Genomic DNA, 21999 nt, shown 5'->3' on the forward strand with positions numbered 1-21999 from the left:
ACTGCATTGAAGTCCCCCACCCAGAGTACATTCTGCACCCTCAGTGCTTCCTCCAAGTGGTGTTCAACATGGAGGAGCAATAAGTCATCAGCTGCGGGAGGGAGGTACGTGGTAATCAGCAGGAGGTTTCCTTGCCTGTGAATGACCTGATGCCGTGAGATTTCATGGGAGGATACCCAGGGCAACTCCTCCCCCCGACTGTAGAGCACTGTGCCGTCACCTCTGTTGGGTCTGTCCTGCCGATGGGACAGGACATACCCAGGGATGGTGGAGTCTGGGACATTATCTGTAAGGTTGTTGCTTGACTCGTCTGAGAGACAGCTCTCCCAGTTTTGGCACTAGCCCCCAGATGTTAGTCAGGAGGACTTTGCAGGATCAACAGGCCTGAGATTGCCGTTGTCATTTCCAGTGCCTTGGTCAATGCCGGGTGGTCGGTCCAGTTTCATTCCTTTGTTGTGAATGGCTTGCTAGTCCATTTCAGAGGGTATTTAAGAGTCAACCACATTGCCGTGGGCCTGGACGACAGATTTACTTCCCCTAAAGGGAATTAGTGAACCAGATGGGTTTTTACAACAATCGACAATGGCTTCATCATCATCTCCAGATTTGCTTTTTTTTTTAAATTTAATTTGATTCCAAATTCTACCTTTTTCCTGTGGTGGGATTTGAACTTGAGTCCTCAGAGGATTACCCTGGTTCTCTGGGTCATTAACTCCAGCTACAATACAACTATGCCATCACCTCCCTCTAATTGCAAAAAAAAACTAAGCACAACAAACTCTTTCAATTCATTTTATGTAGAGAAAATCTTGCCTGTATTGTAGAGCTCTTTGATTCTGTACATTTTTCAACCTTATAATGGTCAGCTTTAGCAAGTTACAAGATATAAGAGGGTACAAATCCGAAAGTGGATGGAACTGGAAGGGGGAAGTGAGAGAGGGGCCAGACCACCGATTGGCTGTGCTTTCATAACCCTCTTGCCTTACATTGCAGGTCAAGCACCTTCAAGCTGTTCAGGGTCCTGCCCTTATTCCTGTGGGGTGTGACACACCTCAGCGTTCCAAAGGGAGATAAGTTTGCTTTACTCTGGGAAAGCCAGTGGAGAAAGGTCTTCATTCTGCAGTCACATGACCAAGGGTTGCCATGGAGGAAAACCTCCCGGAGACCTGAAAATGATGTGAATAAACACAAGCATTGGTCAGAGCAACCTGCCTCAAGATACTTTTATCAGGTTGTAAAATTTGCAAACACTTTTCTTGTCTTCATAAACTTCGTACCCCCCTAAATAGATGGATAGATCCCGAACTGTTAGAAATCTGCTGCAATGCACTGTGCTCTGCAAATAATACAGCCCTCTCCTATGTCTTTAAGCAGTTTGCGTGCAAATGTTTAAAAGCTGCTTATACTCAATCAGCCTGAACCTCCAGATAAAGTGATAGCTGCCCTAAACCCTAACTCATAAATTAGTCTAACCCAACAGCCCAATGTCGTCAATAATTAGTTAGGGTGAACCTATTCCATTACCAAATATTTATCGCACACAAACCCAACAGGCCCATGGCCAGAATTTTACCCTCCACCACCGGTTGTCTTTAAGGCTGTGAACTTAAAGGGATGTGTTTCCCTCTGTGTTCCTGCCCACCTCAACCACACAGTGATTTTACGCTGGGGTGGGCAAAGCCTCAGACAGGAAGGCCACCCTTACTCCAGTTGAGGCCGTTTCCGGCCCAGCCTCAATCCTTAGGCTAGCCTTGATTCCCATTGGCTCCGGTTTTGCTGGGGTTCCTTGATGCCACACTCAGTCAAATGCTGCCTCGATGTCAAGGGCAGTCACTCTCGCCTGGCCTCGGGTTTTCAGCCCCTCGGTCCACATTTGCACCAAGGCTGTAATGAGTTCAGGAGCTGAGTGGCCCTGGTGAAAGCCAAATTGAGCATCAGGCCTTTCCCTCCCTCCAAGACCCCTATCACCCACTTCCTGCTCCCCCCACCCACCCCACAACCCACCAGGCCTTCCCTACCCTCCCTACCGTGGGACCCCTTGAATTTACCTGGGCCTCTGGTGCCCGGACTTCAGCTCTGCTTCTGTCCACTGCAGCACTGTCTCTGCAGGACTGGAGATTGGCCAGCAGCTCTCTAAGGTGGGACTTCCTCCCAAGTGAGCATGAAATGGCCGTGGGACACTCGGAGGCAGTGGGGAGTGTCACCACCAACTCTTCAGATGGCGGGAAGCGAGACCCTGCCATCCAAAAAATCCATGTCCATGTCGATATTTATTTTCTATAGGAGCAATTTCTCACCTCCCTTCATCTCACCTTATCGTGCAACATTCCTTTCTCCCTTTAAATACATCAATGCTATTCACAGAGAAGATGTTGTAATGCAGGCTGCAGCGTCCCTGCCTCTCAGCCAGATGCTCTGGGTTCAGGTCCCACTCTGTGGATGGAATCTTCTGCTCTCCCTGGTGGCCAGCTCGATGGCAGGAATGTCATTTCTTAGGCAGGGTGGGGGGTACCTAAACCTCACTACCTTCCCTCCTCTGTCAGAATTAAGTTGGGGGCAGAGAGGCCCATAGTTGAGCTTCCCACCCCACCTCCTGTTGAGCCCATAAGTGGCCAATTAATGACCACTTAAGGACTCCATTTGGCCTTTGCTGTGATTAACCCAGCAGCAAGTGGGCTTGTCACCACGCAAGACAGGTGAACCTGTATGGGACGCTTCTCAGCTTGGGGCTGAGAGTGGATGGGTAGAGTCCCTCGATTAAATGCAGTGCCTGATCAAGGGACTAGACAATGGGAAGGTGGGGCCTGCTGAGACAGACTCTCGCTAGGCAGGACTAGAGTCCCCAGGGTCGGGATTCCAGGGGGAAGCCCACTGGTGGCCTTGGCACTGCATGATTGGCGTTTGCTTCGGCAGGCCTTCCCGACAAGAAGCAGCATGGCTCTCCAGCTGCCAGAGCGGGTCTCTGTCCAGCTCTCCAGCTGCCAGAGCGGGTCTCTGTCCAGCTCTCCAGCTGCCAGAGCGGGTCTCTGTCCAGCTCTCCAGCTGCCAGAGCGGGTCTCTGTCCAGCTCTCCAGCTGCCAGAGCGGGTCTCTGTCCAGCTCTCCAGCTGCCAGAGCGGGTCTCTGTCCAGCTCTCCAGCTGACAGAGCGGGTCTCTGTCCAGCTCTCCAACTGCCAGAGCAGGTCTATATCTCTGGCTCTCCAGCTGACAGAGCGAGTCTCTCACTGGGTCTCCAACTGACAGAGCAGGTCTCTCACTGGGTCTTCAACTGCTAGAGCAGGTCTCTCTCTGGATCTGCAACTGACAGAGTGGGTCTCTCTCCGCCTCTCCAACTGACAGAGTGGGTCTCTCTCTGGCTCTGAAACTAACAGAGTGGGTCTCTCTCCGCCTCTCCAACTGACAGAGTGGGTCTCTCTCCGCCTCTCCAACTGACAGAGTGGGTCTCTCTCCGGCTCTCCAACTGACAGAGTGGGTCTCTCTCCGCCTCTCCAACTGACAGAGTGGGTCTCTCTCCGCCTCTCCAACTGACAGAGTGGGTCTCTCTCTGGCTCTGAAACTAACAGAGTGGGTCTCTCTCCGCCTCTCCAACTGACAGAGTGGGTCTCTCTCTGCCTCTCCAACTGACAGAGCGGGTCTCTCAATGGCTCTCCAGCTTACAGAATGGGTCTCTCAGCGGGTTGTGGGGAGTGTGGGGGAGGTGTTGAGGGGGTTGGGGAGGTATGGTGTGGGGGTGGGAGGCTGTGGGCGGCTGACCGGGATTTGGGGGTGGTGTGGGTGGTGGGTGAGGGGGTGTCCAGGGTGGGGGGGTGGGGGGAGGGTGTGGGAGGTGTGTGAGAGCATGTGTGGAGTGTAGGGGGAGTGTAGGGTGTGTGAGGGGGTGTGTGGTGTAGGGACCGTGTGGGTGGTGGGGGAGCAGGTGTGGGGTGTAGGCGGTGTGTAGGGTGTGTGAGGGGGTGTGGGGTGTCGCGGGGGTGTAGGGTGTGTGAGGAGGTGTGGGGTGTAGGGGGGTGTAGGGTGTGTGAGGAGGTGTGGGGTGTAGGGGGTGTAGGATGTGTGAGGGGGTGTGGGGTGTCGCGGGGGTGTAGGGTGTGTGAGGAGGTGTGGGGTGTAGGGGCGTGTAGGGTGTGTGAGGAGGTGTGGGGTGTAGGGGGCGTGTAGGGTGTGTGAGGAGGTGTGGGGTGCAGGGGGGGTGTAGGGTATGTGAGGAGGTGTGGGGTGTTGGGGGTGTAGGCTGTGTGAGGGGGTGTGGGGTGTAGGCGGTGTGTAGGGTGTGTGAGGAGGTCTGGAGTGTAGGGGGGGTGTAGGGTGTGTGAGGACGTGTGGGGTGTAGGGGGGGTGTAGGGTTTGTGAGGACGTGTGGGGTGTAGGGTGTGTGAGGAGGTGTGGGATGTAGGGGGGTGTAGGGTGTGTGAGGAGGTGTGGGGTGTAGGGGGGTGCAGGGTGTGTGAGGAGGTGTGGGGTGTAGGGGGGGTGTAGGGTGTGTGAGGAGGTGTGGGGTGTAGGAGGGTGTAGGGAGTGTGAAGAGATGTGGTGTGTAGGGGGGTGTAGGGTGTGTGAGGAGGTGTGGGATGTAGGGGGGTGTAGGGTGTGTGAGGAGGTGTGGGGTGTAGGGGGGGTGTAGTGTGTGTGAGGAGGTGTGGTGTGTAGGGGGGTGTAGGGTGTGTGAGGAGGTGTGGGGTGCAGGGGGGTGTAGGGTGTGAGAGGAGGTGTGGAGTGTAGGGTGTGTGAGGAGGTGTGGGGTGTAGGGTGTGTGAGGAGCTGTGGGGTGTAGGGGGGGTGTAGGGTGTGTGAGGAGGTGTGGGGAGTAGGGGGGTGTAGGGTGTGTGAGGAGGTGCGGGGCGTAGGGGGGGTGTAGGGTGTGTGAGGAGGTGTGGGGTGTAGGAGGGTGTAGGGAGTGTGAAGAGATGTGGGGTGTAGGGGGGTGTAGGGTGTGTGAGGGGGTGTGGGGTGAAGGGGGGTGTAGGGTGTGTGAGGAGGTGTGGGGTGTAGGAGGGTGTAGGGAGTGTGAAGAGATGTGGGGTGTAGGGGGGTGTAGGGTGTGTGAGGGGGTGTGGGGTGAAGGGGGCTGTAGGCTGTGTGAGGAGGTATGGGGTGTAGGGTGTATGAGGAGGTGTGGGGTGAAGGGGGGTGTAGGGTGTGTGAGGAGGAGTGGGGTGAAGGGGGGTGTAGGGTGTGTGAGGAGGTGTGTGGTGTAGGGGGGGTGTAGGGTGTGTGAGGAGGTGTGGGGTGTAGGGGGGGTGTAGGGTGTGTGAGGAGGTGTGGGGTGTAGGGGAGGTGTAGGGTGTGTGAGGAACTGTGGGGTGTAGGGGGGTGTAGGGTGTCTGAGGAGGTGTGGGGTGTAGGGGGGTGTAGGGTGTGTGAGGAGGTGTGGGGTGTAGGGGGGGTGTAGGGTGTGTGAGGAGGTGTGGGGTGTAGGAGGGTGTAGGGAGTGTGAAGAGATGTGGTGTGTAGGGGGGTGTAGGGTGTGTGAGGAGGTGTGGGATGTAGGGGGGTGTAGGGTGTGTGAGGAGGTGTGGGGTGTAGGAGGGTGTGTGCGGAGGTGTGGGGAGTAGGGGGTGTAGGGTGTGTGAGGAGTTGTGGGCTGTAGGCTGTGTGAGGAGCTTTGGGGTGTAGGGGGGTGTAGGGTGTGTGAGGAGGTGTGGTGTGTAGGGGGGTGTAGGGTGTGTGAGGAGGTGTGGGGTGTAGGGGGGTGTAGGGTGTGTGAGGAGGTGTGGGGTGTAGGGGGGTGTAGGGTGTGTGAGGAGGTGTGGGGTGTAGGGGGGGTGTAGGGTGTGTGAGGAGGTGTGGGGTGTAGGGGGGGTGTAGGGTGTGTGAGGAGGTGTGGGGAGTAGGGGGGGTGTAGGGTGTGTGTGGAGGTGTGGGGAGTAGGGGGGTGTAGGGTGTGTGAGGAGGTGTGGTGTGTAGGGGGGGTGTAGGGTGTGTGAGGAGGTGTGGGGTGTAGGAGGGTGTAGGGAGTGTGAAGAGATGTGGGGTGTAGGGGGGTGTAGGGTGTGTGAGGGGGTGTGGGGTGAAGGGGGGTGTAGGGTGTGTGAGGAGGTGTGGGGTGTGGGGGCTGTAGGCTGTGTGAGGAGGTATGGGGTGTAGGGGGGTGTAGGGTGTGTGAGGAGGTGTGGGGTGAAGTGGGGTGTAGGGTGTGTGAGGAGGTGTGGGTTGTGGGGGCTGTAGGCTGTGTGAGGAGGTATGGGGTGTAGGGTGTGTGAGGAGGTGTGGGGTGTAGGGGGCATGTAGGGTGTGTGAGGAGGTGTGGGGTGCAGGGGGGGTGTAGGGTGTGTGAGGAGGTGTGGGGTGTAGGGGGGTGTAGGGTGTGTGAGGAGGTGTGGGGTGTTGGGGGTGTAGGGTGAGTGAGGAGGTGTGGGAAGTAGGGGGGTGTAGGGTGTGTGAGGGGGTGTGGGGTGTAGGCGGTGTGTAGGGTGTGTGAGGAGGTGTGGAGTGTAGGGGGGGTGTAGGGTGTGTGAGGACGTGTGGGGTGTAGGGGGGGTGTAGGGTGTGTGAGGACGTGTGGGGTGTAGGGTGTGTGAGGAGGTGTGGGAGGTAGGGGGGTGTAGGGTGTGTGAGGAGGTGTGGGGTGTAGGGGGGGTGTAGGGAGTGTGAGGAGGTGTGGGGTGTAGGAGGTTGTAGGGAGTGTGAAGAGATGTGGTGTGTAGGGGGGTGTGGGGTGTGTGAGGAGGTGTGGGGTGAGGGACGTGTAGGGTGTGTGAGGAGGTGTGGGGTGTAGGGGGGTGTAGGGTGTGTGAGGAGGTGTGGGATGTAGGGGGGTGTAGGGTGTGTGAGGAGGTGTGGGGTGTAGGGGGGTGCAGGGTGTGTGAGGAGGTGTGGGGTGTAGGAGGGTGTAGGGAGTGTGAAGAGATGTGGTGTGTAGGGGGGTGTAGGGTGTGTGAGGAGGTGTGGGATGTAGGGGGGTGTAGGGTGTGTGAGGAGGTGTGGGGTGTAGGGGGGGGTGTAGGGTGTGTGAGGAGGTGTGGGGTGTAGGAGGTTGTAGGGAGTGTGAAGAGATGTGGGGTGTAGGGGGGTGTAGGGTGTGTGAGGGGGTGTGGGGTGAAGGGGGGGTGTAGGGTGTGTGAGGAGGTATGGGGTGTAGGGTGTGTGAGGAGGTGTGGGGTGAAGGGTGGGTGTAGGGTGTGTGAGGAGGTGTGGGGTGTAGGAGGGTGTAGGGTGTGTGAGGAGGTGTGGGGTGTAGGGGGGGTGTAGGGTGTGTGAGGAGGAGTGGAGTGTAGGGGGGGTGTAGGGTGTGTGAGGAACTGTGGGGTGTAGGGGGGTGTAGGGTGTCTGAGGAGGTGTGGGGTGTAGGGGGGTGTAGGGTGTGTGAGGAGGTGTGTGGTGTAGGCGGGGTGTAGGGTGTGTGAGGAGGTGTGGGGTGTAGGAGGGTGTAGGGAGTGTGAAGAGATGTGGTGTGTAGGGGGTGTAGGGTGTGTGAGGAGGTGTGGGATGTAGGGGGGTGTAGGGTGTCTGAGGAGGTGTGGGGTGTATGGGGGGTGTAGGGTGTGTGAGGAGGTGTGGGGTGTAGGAGGTTGTAGGGAGTGTGAAGAGATGTGGTGTGTAGGGGGGTGTAGGGTTCTTGAGGAGGTGTGGGATGTAGGGGGGTGTAGGGTGTGTGAGGAGGTGTGGGGTGTAGGAGGGTGTGTGCGGAGGTGTGGGGAGTAGGGGGTGTAGGGTGTGTGAGGAGTTGTGGGCTGTAGGCTGTGTGAGGAGGTATGGGGTGTAGGGGGGTGTAGGGTGTGTGAGGAGGTGTGGGGTGTAGGGGGGTGCAGGGTGTGTGAGGAGGTGTGGGGTGTAGGGGGGGTGTAGGGTGTGTGAGGAGGTGTGGGGTGTAGGAGGGTTTAGGGAGTGTGAAGAGATGTGGTGTGTAGGGGGTTGTAGGGTGTGTGAGGAGGTGTGGGATGTAGGGGGGTGTAGGGTTCTTGAGGAGGTGTGGGATGTAGGGGGGTGTAGGGTGTGTGAGGAGGTGTGGGGTGAAGGAGGTTGTAGGGAGTGTGAAGAGATGTGGGGTGTAGGGGGGTGTAGGGTGTGTGAGGGGGTGTGGGGTGAAGGGGGGTGTAGGGTGTGTGAGGAGGTATGGGGTGTAGGGTGTGTGAGGAGGTGTGGGGTGAAGGGTGGGTGTAGGGTGTGTGAGGAGGTGTGGTGTGAAGGGGGGTGTAGGGTGTGTGAGGAGGTGTGGGGTGTAGGGGGGGTGTAGGGTGTGTGAGGAGGAGTGGGGTGTAGGGGGGGTGTAGGGTGTGTGAGGAACTGTGGGGTGTAGGGGGGTGTAGGGTGTCTGAGGAGGTGTGGGGTGTAGGGGGGTGTAGGGTGTGTGAGGAGGTGTGTGGTGTAGGGGGGGTGTAGGGTGTGTGAGGAGGTGTGGGGTGTAGGAGGGTGTAGGGAGTGTGAAGAGATGTGGTGTGTAGGGGGGTGTAGGGTGTGTGAGGAGGTGTGGGATGTAGGGGGGTGTAGGGTGTGTGAGGAGGTGTGGGGTGTAGGGGGGGTGTAGGGTGTGTGAGGAGGTGTGGGGTGTAGGAGGTTGTAGGGAGTGTGAAGAGATGTGGTGTGTAGGGGGGTGTAGGGTTCTTGAGGAGGTGTGGGATGTAGGGGGGTGTAGGGTTTGTGCGGAGGTGTGGGGTGTAGGAGGGTGTGTGCGGAGGTGTGGGGAGTAGGGGGTGTATGGGTTTGTGAGGAGTTGTGGGCTGTAGGCTGTGTGAGGAGGTATGGGGTGTAGGGGGGTGTAGGGTGTGTGAGGAGGTGTGGGGTGTAGGGGGGTGTAGGGTGTGTGAGGAGGTGTGGGGTGTAGGGGGGGTGTAGGGTGTGTGAGGAGGTGTGGGGTGTAGGGGGGGTGTAGGGTGTGTGAGGAGGTGTGGGGAGTAGGGGGGGTGTAGGGTGTGTGTGGAGGTGTGGGGAGTAGGGGGGTGTAGGGTGTGTGAGGAGGTGTGGTGTGTAGGGGGGGTGTAGGGTGTGTGAGGAGGTGTGGGGTGTAGGAGGGTGTAGGGAGTGTGAAGAGATGTGGGGTGTAGGGGGGTGTAGGGTGTGTGAGGGGGTGTGGGGTGAAGGGGGGTGTAGGGTGTGTGAGGAGGTGTGGGGTGTGGGGGCTGTAGGCTGTGTGAGGAGGTATGGGGTGTAGGGGGGTGTAGGGTGTGTGAGGAGGTGTGGGGTGAAGTGGGGTGTAGGGTGTGTGAGGAGGTGTGGGTTGTGGGGGCTGTAGGCTGTGTGAGGAGGTATGGGGTGTAGGGTGTGTGAGGAGGTGTGGGGTGTAGGGGGCATGTAGGGTGTGTGAGGAGGTGTGGGGTGCAGGGGGGGTGTAGGGTGTGTGAGGAGGTGTGGGGTGTAGGGGGGTGTAGGGTGTGTGAGGAGGTGTGGGGTGTTGGGGGTGTAGGGTGAGTGAGGAGGTGTGGGAAGTAGGGGGGTGTAGGGTGTGTGAGGGGGTGTGGGGTGTAGGCGGTGTGTAGGGTGTGTGAGGAGGTGTGGAGTGTAGGGGGGGTGTAGGGTGTGTGAGGACGTGTGGGGTGTAGGGGGGGTGTAGGGTGTGTGAGGACGTGTGGGGTGTAGGGTGTGTGAGGAGGTGTGGGAGGTAGGGGGGTGTAGGGTGTGTGAGGAGGTGTGGGGTGTAGGGGGGGTGTAGGGAGTGTGAGGAGGTGTGGGGTGTAGGAGGTTGTAGGGAGTGTGAAGAGATGTGGTGTGTAGGGGGGTGTGGGGTGTGTGAGGAGGTGTGGGGTGAGGGACGTGTAGGGTGTGTGAGGAGGTGTGGGGTGTAGGGGGGTGTAGGGTGTGTGAGGAGGTGTGGGATGTAGGGGGGTGTAGGGTGTGTGAGGAGGTGTGGGGTGTAGGGGGGTGCAGGGTGTGTGAGGAGGTGTGGGGTGTAGGAGGGTGTAGGGAGTGTGAAGAGATGTGGTGTGTAGGGGGGTGTAGGGTGTGTGAGGAGGTGTGGGATGTAGGGGGGTGTAGGGTGTGTGAGGAGGTGTGGGGTGTAGGGGGGGTGTAGGGTGTGTGAGGAGGTGTGGGGTGTAGGAGGTTGTAGGGAGTGTGAAGAGATGTGGGGTGTAGGGGGGTGTAGGGTGTGTGAGGGGGTGTGGGGTGAAGGGGGGGTGTAGGGTGTGTGAGGAGGTATGGGGTGTAGGGTGTGTGAGGAGGTGTGGGGTGAAGGGTGGGTGTAGGGTGTGTGAGGAGGTGTGGGGTGTAGGGGGGTGTAGGGTGTGTGAGGAGGTGTGGGGTGTAGGGGGGGTGTAGGGTGTGTGAGGAGGAGTGGAGTGTAGGGGGGGTGTAGGGTGTGTGAGGAACTGTGGGGTGTAGGGGGGTGTAGGGTGTCTGAGGAGGTGTGGGGTGTAGGGGGGTGTAGGGTGTGTGAGGAGGTGTGTGGTGTAGGCGGGGTGTAGGGTGTGTGAGGAGGTGTGGGGTGTAGGAGGGTGTAGGGAGTGTGAAGAGATGTGGTGTGTAGGGGGTGTAGGGTGTGTGAGGAGGTGTGGGATGTAGGGGGGTGTAGGGTGTCTGAGGAGGTGTGGGGTGTATGGGGGGTGTAGGGTGTGTGAGGAGGTGTGGGGTGTAGGAGGTTGTAGGGAGTGTGAAGAGATGTGGTGTGTAGGGGGGTGTAGGGTTCTTGAGGAGGTGTGGGATGTAGGGGGGTGTAGGGTGTGTGAGGAGGTGTGGGGTGTAGGAGGGTGTGTGCGGAGGTGTGGGGAGTAGGGGGTGTAGGGTGTGTGAGGAGTTGTGGGCTGTAGGCTGTGTGAGGAGGTATGGGGTGTAGGGGGGTGTAGGGTGTGTGAGGAGGTGTGGGGTGTAGGGGGGTGCAGGGTGTGTGAGGAGGTGTGGGGTGTAGGGGGGGTGTAGGGTGTGTGAGGAGGTGTGGGGTGTAGGAGGGTTTAGGGAGTGTGAAGAGATGTGGTGTGTAGGGGGTTGTAGGGTGTGTGAGGAGGTGTGGGATGTAGGGGGGTGTAGGGTTCTTGAGGAGGTGTGGGATGTAGGGGGGTGTAGGGTGTGTGAGGAGGTGTGGGGTGAAGGAGGTTGTAGGGAGTGTGAAGAGATGTGGGGTGTAGGGGGGTGTAGGGTGTGTGAGGGGGTGTGGGGTGAAGGGGGGTGTAGGGTGTGTGAGGAGGTATGGGGTGTAGGGTGTGTGAGGAGGTGTGGGGTGAAGGGTGGGTGTAGGGTGTGTGAGGAGGTGTGGTGTGAAGGGGGGTGTAGGGTGTGTGAGGAGGTGTGGGGTGTAGGGGGGGTGTAGGGTGTGTGAGGAGGAGTGGGGTGTAGGGGGGGTGTAGGGTGTGTGAGGAACTGTGGGGTGTAGGGGGGTGTAGGGTGTCTGAGGAGGTGTGGGGTGTAGGGGGGTGTAGGGTGTGTGAGGAGGTGTGTGGTGTAGGGGGGGTGTAGGGTGTGTGAGGAGGTGTGGGGTGTAGGAGGGTGTAGGGAGTGTGAAGAGATGTGGTGTGTAGGGGGGTGTAGGGTGTGTGAGGAGGTGTGGGATGTAGGGGGGTGTAGGGTGTCTGAGGAGGTGTGGGGTGTAGGGGGGGTGTAGGGTGTGTGAGGAGGTGTGGGGTGTAGGAGGTTGTAGGGAGTGTGAAGAGATGTGGTGTGTAGGGGGGTGTAGGGTTCTTGAGGAGGTGTGGGATGTAGGGGGGTGTAGGGTTTGTGCGGAGGTGTGGAGTGTAGGAGGGTGTGTGCGGAGGTGTGGGGAGTAGGGGGTGTATGGGTTTGTGAGGAGTTGTGGGCTGTAGGCTGTGTGAGGAGGTATGGGGTGTAGGGGGGTGTAGGGTGTGTGAGGAGGTGTGGGGTGTAGGGGGGTGCAGGGTGTGTGAGGAGGTGTGGGGTGTAGGGGGGGTGTAGGGTGTGTGAGGAGGTGTGGGGTGTAGGAGGGTTTAGGGAGTGTGAAGAGATGTGGTGTGTAGGGGGTTGTAGGGTGTGTGAGGAGGTGTGGGATGTAGGGGGGTGTAGGGTGTGTGAGGAGGTGTGGGGTGTAGGGGGGGTGTAGAGTGTTTGAGGTGGTGTGGGGTTTAGGAGGTTGTAGGGAGTGTGAAGAGATGTGGTGTGTAGGGGGGTGTAGGGTGTGTGAGGAGGTGTGGGATGTAGGGGGGTGTAGGGTGTGTGAGGAGGTGTGGGGTGTAGGGGGGTGTAGGGTGTGTGAGGAGGTGTGGAGTGAAGGGTGGTGTAGGGTGTGTGAGGAGGTGTGGGGTGAAGGGGGGTGTAGGGTGTGTGAGGAGGTGTGGGGTGTAGGGGGGGTGTAGGGTGTGTGAGGAGGTGTGGGGTGTAGGGGGGGTGTAGGGTGTGTGAGGAACTGTGGGGTGTAGGGGGGTGTAGGGTGTCTGAGGAGGTGTGGGGTGCAGGGGGGTGTAGGGTGTGTGAGCAGGTGTGGGGTGTAGGGGGGTGTAGGGTGTGTGAGGAGGTGTGGGGTGTAGGGGGGTGTAGGGTGTGTGAGGAGGCGTGGGGTGTAGGGGGTTGTAGGGTTTGTGAGGAGGTGTGGGGTGTAGGGGGGTGGAGGGTGTGTGAGGAGGTGGGTGTAGGGGGTTGTAGGGTGTGTGAGGAGGTGTTGGGTGTAGGGGGTGTGTAGGGTGTGTGAGGAGGTCTGGGGTGTAGGGTATGTGAGGAGGTGTGGGGTGTTGGGGGTGTTGGGTGAGTGAGGGGGTGTGGGGTGAAGGGTGGTGTAGGGTGTGTGAGGAGCTGTGGGGTGCAGGGGGGTGTAGGGTGTGAGAGGAGTTGTGGGGTGTAGGGTGGTGTAGGGTGTGTGAGGAGCTGTGAGGTGTAGGGGGGTTTAGGGTGTGTTAGGAGGTGTGGGGTGTAGGGGGGTGTAGGGTGTCTGAGCAGGTGTGGGGTGTAGGGTGTGTGAGGAGGTGTGGGGTGTAGGGGGGTGTAGGGTGTGTGAGGAGGTGTGGGGTGTAGGGGGGGTGTAGGGTGTGTGAGGAGGTGTGGGGTGTAGGGGGGTGTAGGGTGTGTGAGGAGGTGTGGGGTGTAGGGGGGTGTAGGGTGTGTGAGGAGGTGTGGGGTGTAGGGGGGTGTAGGGTGTGTGAGGAGGGGCGTGGAGTAGGGGGGTGTAGGGTGTGTGAGGAGGTGTGGGGTGTAGAGGGGTGTAGGGTGTGTGAGGAGGTGTGGGGTGAAGGGGTGTGTAGGGTGTGTGAGGAACTGTGGGGTGTAGGGGGGTGTAGGGTGTCTGAGGAGGTGTGGGGTGTAGGGGGGTGTAGGGTGTGTGAGGAAGTGTGGGGTGTAGGGGGGGTGTAGGGTGTGTGAGGAGGTGTGGGGTGTAGGAGGGTGTAGGGAGTGTGAAGAGATGTGGTGTGTAGGGGGGTGTAGGGTGTGTGAGGAGGTGTGGGATGTAGGGGGGTGTAGGGTGTCTGAGGAGGTGTGGGGTGTAGGGGGGGTGTAGGGTGTGTGAGGAGGTGTGGGGTGTAGGAGGTTGTCGGGAGTGTGAAGAGATGTGGTGTGTAGGGGGGTGTAGGGTTCTTGAGGAGGTGTGGGATGTAGGGGGGTGTAGGGTGTGTGAGGAGGTGTGGGGTGAAGGAGGTTGTAGGGAGTGTGAAGAGATGTGGGGTGTAGGGGGGTGTAGGGTGTGTGAGGGGGTGTGGGGTGAAGGGGGGTGTAGGGTGTGTGAGGAGGTATGGGGTGTAGGGTGTGTGAGGAGGTGTGGGGTGAAGGGTGGGTGTAGGGTGTGTGAGGAGGTGTGGTGTGAAGGGGGGTGTAGGGTGTGTGAGGAGGTGTGGTGTGTAGGGGGGGTGTAGGGTGTGTGAGGAGGAGTGGGGTGTAGGGGGGGTGTAGGGTGTGTGAGGAACTGTGGGGTGTAGGGGGGTGTAGGGTGTCTGAGGAGGTGTGGGGTGTAGGGGGGTGTAGGGTGTGTGAGGAGGTGTGTGGTGTAGGGGGGGTGTAGGGTGTGTGAGGAGGTGTGGGTTAAAGGAGGGTGTAGGGAGTGTGAAGAGATGTGGTGTGTAGGGGGGTGTAGGGTGTGTGAGGAGGTGTGGGATGTAGGGGGGTGTAGGGTGTCTGAGGAGGTGTGGGGTGTAGGGGGGGTGTAGGGTGTGTGAGGAGGTGTGGGGTGTAGGAGGTTGTAGGGAGTGTGGAGAGATGTGGTGTGTAGGGGGGTGTAGGGTTCTTGAGGAGGTGTGGGATGTAGGGGGGTGTAGGGTGTGTGAGGAGGTGTGGGGTGTAGGAGGGTGTGTGCGGAGGTGTGGGGAGTAGGGGGTGTAGGGTGTGTGAGGAGTTGTGGGCTGTAGGCTGTGTGAGGAGGTATGGGGTGTAGGGGGGTGTAGGGTGTGTGAGGATGTGTGGGGTGTAGGGGGGTGCAGGGTGTGTGAGGAGGTGTGGGGTGTAGGGGGGGTGTAGGGTGTGTGAGGAGGTGTGGGGTGTAGGAGGGTTTAGGGAGTGTGAAGAGATGTGGTGTGTAGGGGGTTGTAGGGTGTGTGAGGAGGTGTGGGATGTAGGGGGGTGTAGGGTGTGTGAGGAGGTGTGGGGTGTAGGGGGGGTGTAGGGTGTTTGAGGTGGTGTGGGGTGTAGGAGGTTGTAGGGAGTGTGAAGAGATGTGGTGTGTAGGGGGGTGTAGGGTGTGTGAGGAGGTGTGGGATGTAGGGGGGTGTAGGGTGTGTGAGGAGGTGTGGGGTGTAGGGGGGTGTAGGGTGTGTGAGGAGGTGTGGAGTGAAGGGTGGTGTAGGGTGTGTGAGGAGGTGTGGGGTGAAGGGGGGTGTAGGGTGTGTGAGGAGGTGTGGGGTGTAGGGGGGGTGTAGGGTGTGTGAGGAGGTGTGGGGTGTAGGGGGGGTGTAGGGTGTGTGAGGAACTGTGGGGTGTAGGGGGGTGTAGGGTGTCTGAGGAGGTGTGGGGTGTAGGGGGGTGTAGGGTGTGTGAGCAGGTGTGGGGTGTAGGGGGGTGTAGGGTGTGTGAGGAGGTGTGGGGTGTAGGGGGGTGTAGGGTGTGTGCGGAGGCGTGGGGTGTAGGGGGTTGTAGGGTTTGTGAGGAGGTGTGGGGTGTAGGGGGGTGGAGGGTGTGTGAGGAGGTGGGTGTAGGGGGTTGTAGGGTGTGTGAGGAGGTGTTGGGTGTAGGGGGTGTGTAGGGTGTGTGAGGAGGTCTGGGGTGTAGGGTATGTGAGGAGGTGTGGGGTGTTGGGGGTGTTGGGTGAGTGAGGGGGTGTGGGGTGAAGGGGGGTGTAGGGTATGTGAGGAGCTGTGGGGTGCAGGGGGGTGTAGGGTGTGAGAGGAGTTGTGGGGTGTAGGGTGGTGTAGGGTGTGTGAGGAGCTGTGGGGTGTAGGGGGGTTTAGGGTGTGTTAGGAGGTGTGGGGTGTAGGGGGGTGTAGGGTGTCTGAGCAGGTGTGGGGTGTAGGGTGTGTGAGGAGGTGTGGGGTGTAGGGGGGTGTAGGGTGTGTGAGGAGGTGTGGGGTGTAGGGGGGTTGTAGGGTGTGTGAGGAGGTGTGGGGTGTAGGGGGGTGTAGGGTGTGTGAGGAGGTGTGGGGTGTAGGGGGGTGTAGGGTGTGTGAGGAGGTGTGGGTTGTAGGTGGGTGTAGGGTGTGTGAGGAGGGGTGTGGAGTAGGGGGGTGTAGGGTGTGTGAGGAGGTGTGGGGTGAAGGGGTGTCTAGGGTGTGTGAGGAGGTGTGGTGTGTAGGGGCTTGTAGGGTGTGTGAGGAGGTGTTAGGTGTAGGGGGTGTGTAGGGTGTGTGAGGAGGTGTGGGGTGTAGGGTGTGTGAGGAGGTGTGGGGTGTTGGGGGTGTAGGGTGAGTGAGGGGGTGTGGGGTGAAGGGGGGTGTAGGGTGTGTGAGGAGGGTGGGTGTAGGCTGTGTGAGGAGGTATGGGGTGTAGGGGGGTGTAGGGTGTGTGAGGAGGTGTGGGGTGTAGGGGGGGTGTAGGGTGTGTGAGGGGGTGTGTGGTGTAGGGGGGTGTAGGGTGTGTGAGGGTGTGTGTGGTGTAGGGGGGTGTAGGGTATGTGCGGAGGTGTGGGATGTAGGGGGGTGTAGGGTGTGTGAGGAGGTGTGGGGTGTAGGGGAGCTGTAGGGTGTGTGAGGGGGTGTGTGGTGTAAGGGGGTGTAGGGTGTGTGAGGGGGTGTGGGCTGTAGGGTGTGTGCTGAGCTGTGTGGTGTAAGGTGGTGTAGGGTGTTTGAGGGGGTGTGGGCTGTAGGGTGTGTGATGAGGTGTGTGGTGTAAGGGGGTGTAGGGTGTGTGAGGGGGTGTGGGGTGTAGGGGGGTGTAGGGTGTGTGAGGAGGTGTGGGTTGTAGGGTGTGTAAGAAGGTGTGGCGTGTAGGGTGTGTGAGGAAGTGTGGGGTGTTGGGGGTTGTAGGGTGTGTGAGGAGGTGTGTGGTGTAGGGGGGTGTAGAGTGTGTGAGGAAGTGTGGGGTGTAGGGGGGTGTAGGGTGTGTGAGGAGGTGTGGGGTGTAGGGGGGTGTAGGGTGTGTGAGGAGGTGTGGGGTGCAGGGGTGTGTAGGGTGTGTGAGGAGGTGTGGGGTGTAGGGGGGGTGTAGTGTGTGTGAGGAGGTGTGGGGTGTAGGGGGCTGTAGGGAGTGTGAGGAGATGTGGGGTGAAGGGGGGTGTAGTGTGTGTGAGGAGGTGTGCGGTGTTGGGGGTGTAGGGTGTGTGCGGAGGTCTGGGGAGTAGGGGGGTGTAGGGTGTGTTAGGAGGTGTGGGGTGTACGGGGGTTGTAGGGTGTGTGAGGAGGTGTTGGGTGTAGGAGGGTGTAGGGAGTGTGAAGAGATGTGGTGTGTAGGGGGGTGTAGGGTGTGTGAGGAGGTGTGGGATGTAGGGGGGTGTAGGGTGTGTGAGGAGGTGTGGGGTGTAGAGGGGTGTAGGGTGTGTGCGGAGCTGTGGGGAGTAGGGGGGTGTAGGGTGTGTGATGAGGCGTGGGCTGTAGGCTGTGTTAGGAGGTATGGGGTGTAGGAGGGTGTAGGGTGTGTGAGGAGGTGTGGGGTGTAGGGGGGTGTAGGGTGTGTGAGGAGGTGTGGGGTGTAGGGGGGGTGTAGGGTGTGTGAGGAGGTGTGGGGTTTAGGGGGGTGTAGGGTGTGTGAGGAGGTGTGGGGTGTAGGGGGGTGTAGGGTGTGTGAGGAGGTGTGGGGTGTAGGGTGGTGTAGGGTGTGTTAGGAGGTGTGGGGTGTATGGGGGTTTAGGGTGTGTGTGGAGGTGTGGGGAGTAGGGGGGTGTAGGGTGTGTGAGGAGGTGTGGGGTGTAGGGGGGGTATAGGGTGTGTGAGGAGGTGTGGGGTTTAGGAGGGTGTAGGGAGTGTGAAGAGATGTGGTGTGCAGGTGGGTGTAGGGAGTGTGAGGAGGTGTGAGGTGTAGGGGGGTGTAGGGTGTGTGAGGAGGTGTGGGGTGTAGGGGGGTGTAGGGTGTGTGAGGAGGTGTTAGGTGTAGGGGGTGTGTAGGGTGTGTGAGGAGGTGTGGGGTGTAGGGTGTGTGAGGAGGTGTGGGGTGTTGGGGGTGTAGGGTGAGTGAGGGGGTGTGGGGTGAAGGGGGGTGTAGGGTGTGTGAGGAGGTGTGGGTGTAGGCTGTGTGAGGAGGTATGGGGTGTAGGGGGGTGTAGGGTGTGTGAGGAGGTGTGGGGTGTAGGGGGGGTGTAGGGTGTGTGAGGGGGTGTGTGGTGTAGGGGGGTGTAGGGTGTGTGAGGTTGTGTGTGGTGTAGGGGGGTGTAGGGTGTGTGCGGTGGTGTGGGATGTAGGGGGGTGTAGGGTGTGTGAGGAGGTGTGGGGTGTAGGGGGGCTGTCGGGTGTGTGAGGGGGTGTGTGGTGTAAGGGGGTGTAGGGTGTGTGAGGGGGTGTGGGCTGTAGGGTGTGTGCTGAGGTGTGTGGTGTAAGGTGGTGTAGGGTGTTTGAGGAGGTGTGGGTTGTACGGTGTGTGAGGAGGTGTGGGGTGTAGGGGGATGTAGGTTGTGTGAGGAGATGTTGGCTGTAGGAGGGTGTAGGGTGTGTGAGGAGGTGTGGGGCGCAGGGGGGTGTAGGGTGTGTGAGGAGGTGTTGGTTGTAGGGTGTGTGAGGAGGTGTGCGGTGTAGGGGGGGTATAGGGTGTATGTGGAGGTATGGGGTGTAGGGGGGTGTAGGGTGTGTGAGGAAGTGTGGGGTGTAGGGGGGTGTCCGGTTTGTGAGGAGGTGTGGGGTGTAGGGTGTGTGAGGAGGTGTGGGGTGTAGGGGGGTGTAGGGTATGTGAGGAGGTGTGGGGTGTAGGGGGACGTAGGGTTTGTGAGGAGGTGTGGGTTGTAGGGTGTGTGAGGAGGTGTGGGGTGTAGGGTGGGTGTAGGGTGTGTGAGCAGTTGTGAGGTGTAGGGGGGTGTAGGGTTTGTGAGGAGGTGTGGAGTGTAGGGCGTGTGTAGTGTGTGTGAGGAGGTGTGGGTTGTTGGGGGATGTAGGGTGTGTGAGGAGGTGTGGGGTGTAGGGGGGTGTAGAGTGTGTAAGGAGGTGTGGGGTGTAGGGGGGTGTAGGTTTTGTGAGGAGGTGTGGGGTTTAGGGGGGTGTAGGGTGTTTGAGGAGGTGTGGGGTGTATGTTGGGTTTAGGTTGTGTGAGGAGTTGTGGGGTCTCGGGGTGTGTAGGGTGTTTGAGGAGGTGTGGGGTGTATGGTGTGTGTAGGGTGTGTGAGGAGGTGCGTGAGGAGGTGTGGGGTGGAGGGTGTGTGAGGATGTGTGGGGTGTAGAGGGGTTTAGGGTGTGTGAGGATGTGTGGGGTTTAGGGCGTGTGCGGATGTGTGGGATGTAGAGGTTGTAGGGTGTGTGAGGAGGTGTGTGGTGTAGAGGGAGTGTAGGGTGTGTGAGGAGGTGTGGGGTGGAAGGGGGTGTAGGGTGTGTGAGGATGTGTGGTGTGCAGGAGGGTGTAGGGTGTGTGAGGAGGTGTGGGGTGTAGGGTGGTGTAGGGTGTGTGAGGAAGTGAGGGTTGTAGGGGGGTGTAGGGTGTGTGAGGAGGTGTGGGGTGTAGGGGGGTGTAGGGTGTGTGAGGAGGTGTGGGGTGTAGGGGGGTGTAGTTTGTGAGATGAGGTGTGGGGTGTAGGGTGTGTGAGGTGGTGTGGTGTGTAGCGGAGTGTTGGGTGTGTGAGGAGGTGTGGTGTGTAGGGGGGTGTAGGGTGTGTGAGGAGGTGTGGGGTGTAGGGGGGAGTAGGGTCTGTGAGGAGGTGTGGGGTGTAGGGGGGCGTAGGGTTTGTGAGGAGGTGTGGGGTGTAGGGTGTGTGAGGAGGTGTGTGGTGTAGGGTGGGTGTAGGGTGTGTGAGGAGGTGTGGGGTGTAGGGGAGTGTAGGGTTTGTGAGGTGGTGTGGGGTGTAGGGGGGTGTAGGGTTTGTGAGGAGGTGTGGGGTGTAGGTGTGTGTAGTGTGTGTGAGGAGGTGTGGGTTGTAGGACGATGTAGGGTGTGTGAGGAGGTGTGGGGAGTAGGGGGGTGTAGGGTGTGTGAGGAGGTGTGGGGTGTAGTGGGTTGTAGAGTGTGTGAGTAGGTGTGGGTTGTAGGGGGGTGTAGGGTTTGTGAGGAGGTGTGGGGTGTAGGGCGTGTGTAGTGTGTGTGAGGAGGTGTGGGGTGTAGGGCGTGTGTAGGGTGTATGAGGAGGTGTGGGGTGTAGGGGGGGTGTAGGGTGTGTGAGGATGTGTGGGGTGTAGGGGTTGTAGGGTGTGTGAGCAGGTTTGGGGTGTCGGGGTGTGTAGGGTGTGTGAGGAGGTGTGGGGTGGAAGGGGGTGTAGGGTGTGTGAGGATGTGTGGTGTGCAGGAGGGTGTAGGGTGTGTGAGGAGGTGTGGGGTGTAGGGTGGTGTAGGGTGTGTGAGGAAGTGAGGGTTGTAGGGGGGTGTAGGGTGTGTGAGGAGGTGTGGGGTGTTGGGGGGTGTAGGGTGTGTGAGGAGGTGTGGGGTGTAGGGGGGTGTAGTTTGTGAGATGAGGTGTGGGGTGTAGGGTGTGTGAGGTGGTGTGGTGTGTAGCGGAGTGTTGGGTGTGTGAGGAGGTGTGGTGTGTAGGGGGGTGTAGGGTGTGTGAGGAGGTGTGGGGTGTAGGGGGGAGTAGGGTCTGTGAGGAGGTGTGGGGTGTAGGGGGGCGTAGGGTTTGTGAGGAGGTGTGGGGTGTAGGGTGTGTGAGGAGGTGTGTGGTGTAGGGTGGGTGTAGGGTGTGTGAGGAGGTGTGGGGTGTAGGGGAGTGTAGGGTTTGTGAGGTGGTGTGGGGTGTAGGGGGGTGTAGGGTTTGTGAGGAGGTGTGGGGTGTAGGTGTGTGTAGTGTGTGTGAGGAGGTGTGGGTTGTAGGACGATGTAGGGTGTGTGAGGAGGTGTGGGGAGTAGGGGGGTGTAGGGTGTGTGAGGAGGTGTGGGGTGTAGTGGGTTGTAGAGTGTGTGAGGAGGTGTGGGTTGTAGGGGGGTGTAGGGTTTGTGAGGAGGTGTGGGGTGTAGGGCGTGTGTAGTGTGTGTGAGGAGGTGTGGGGTGTAGGGCGTGTGTAGGGTGTATGAGGAGGTGTGGGGTGTAGGGGGGGTGTAGGGTGTGTGAGGATGTGTGGGGTGTAGGGGTTGTAGGGTGTGTGAGCAGGTTTGGGGTGTCGGGGTGTGTAGGGTGTGTGAGGAGGTGTGGGGTGTAGGGGGGTGTAGGGTGCGTGAGGATGTGTGGGGTGTAGGGGGGTGTAGGGTGTGTGAGGAGGTGTGGGGTGTAGGGGGGTGTAGGGTGTGTGAGGAGGTGTGGGGTGTTGGGGGGTGTAGGGTGTGTGAGGAGGTGTGGGGTGTAGGGGGGTGTAGGGTGCGTGAGGATGTGTGGGGTGTAGGGGGGTGTAGGGTGTGTGAGGAGGTGTGGGGTGTAGGGGGGTGTAGGGTGTGTGAGGTGGTGTGGGGTGTAGGGGGGTGTAGGGTGTGTGAGGAGGTGTGGGGTGTAGGGGGGGGTGTGTAGGGTGTGTGAGGAGGTGTGGGGTGCAGGGTGGTGTAGGTTGTGTGAGTAGGTGTGGGGTGTTGGGGGCTGTAGTGTGTGTGAGGAGGTGTGGGGTGTAGGGTGTTGTAGGAGGTGTGGGGTGCAGGTGGGTGTAGATTCTGTGAGGAGGTGTGGGGTGCAGGATGTGTGTCGGGTCTGTGAGGAGGTGTGGGGTGTAGGGTGTGTGAGGAGATGTGGGGTGTAGGGGGGTGTAGGGTGTGTGAGCATGTGTGGAGTGTAGTGGGGTGTAGGGTGTGTGAGGATGTGTGGGGTGTAGGGGGGTGTAGGTTGTGTGAGGAGGTGTGGTGTTGTATGGGGGTGTAGGGTGTGTGAGGAGGTGTGTAGTGTAGGGGGTTGTAAAGTGTGTGAGGAGGCGTGGGGTGTAGGGTGTGTGAGGTGGTGTGGGGTGTAGGGGGGTGTAGGGTGTGTGAGGCGGAGTTGGGTGTATGGGGGTGTAGGGTGTGTGCGGAGGTGTGGGGCGCAGCGGGGTGTAGGGTGTGTGAGGAGGTTTGGGGTGTAGGGGGGTGTAGGGTGTGTGAGGAGGTGTGGGGTGTAGGGGGTGTAGGGTGTGAGCAGAGGTGTGGGCTGTAGAGGGGTGTAGGGTGTGTGAGGAGGTGTGGGGTGTAGGGGGTTGTAGGGTGTGTGAGGAGATGTGGGGTGTAGGGGGATGTAGGGTGTGTGAGGAGGTGTGGGGTGTAGGGTGATGTAGGGTTTGTCAGGCGGTGTGGGGTGTAGGGTGTTTGAGGAGGTGTGGGGTGTAGGGGGGGTGTAGAATTTGTCAGGAGGTGTGGTGTGTAGCGGGTTGTAGGGTGTGTGAGGTGGTTTCGGGGTGTAGAGGGTGGTATAGGGTGATTGAGGAGTGTGGGATGTAGGGGGGGTGTTGGGTGTGTGAGGAGGTGTGGGATGTAGGTGGGTGTAGGGTGTGTGCGGAGGTATGGGGTGTAGTGGGGTGTAGGGTGTGTGAGGAAGTGTGGGGTGTAGGTGGGTGTACAGTTTGTGAGGAGGTGTGGGGTGTAGGGTGTGTGAGGAGGTGTGGGGTGTAGGGGGGGTGTAGGGTGTGTGAGGAGGTGTGGTGTGTAGGGGGGTGTAGGGTGTGTGAGGAGGTGTGGGGTGTAGGGGGGTGTAGGGTGTGTGCGGAGTTGGGGGGTGTAGGGGGGGGTGTAGTGTTTGTGAGGAGGTGTGGGGTGTAGGGTGTGTGAGGAGGTGTGGGGTGTAGGGGGTGTGTCGGGTGTGTGAGGAGGTGTGGGGTGTAG

The 21999-nt window shown here is 59.8% G+C and overlaps 1 protein-coding gene across 1 annotated transcript in view; it reads right to left on the reverse strand.

Moving 5' to 3' along the window:
* Positions 1–802: 802 nt before the first annotated feature.
* Positions 803–21999, reverse strand: part of LOC121278234 (leucine-rich repeat and transmembrane domain-containing protein 2-like) — a 64941-nt gene continuing 43744 nt past the window's right edge. Inside the window, exon 2 of the mRNA XM_041188453.1 lies at positions 803–1166. Coding sequence (XP_041044387.1) covers positions 967–1166 — 200 coding nt within the window. The 3' untranslated portion in view covers positions 803–966. The remainder of the gene's footprint in view (positions 1167–21999) is intronic.

This window comes from Carcharodon carcharias, chromosome 5 (genome assembly GCF_017639515.1).
Source record: "Carcharodon carcharias isolate sCarCar2 chromosome 5, sCarCar2.pri, whole genome shotgun sequence".
Lineage (NCBI taxonomy): Eukaryota > Metazoa > Chordata > Chondrichthyes > Lamniformes > Lamnidae > Carcharodon > Carcharodon carcharias.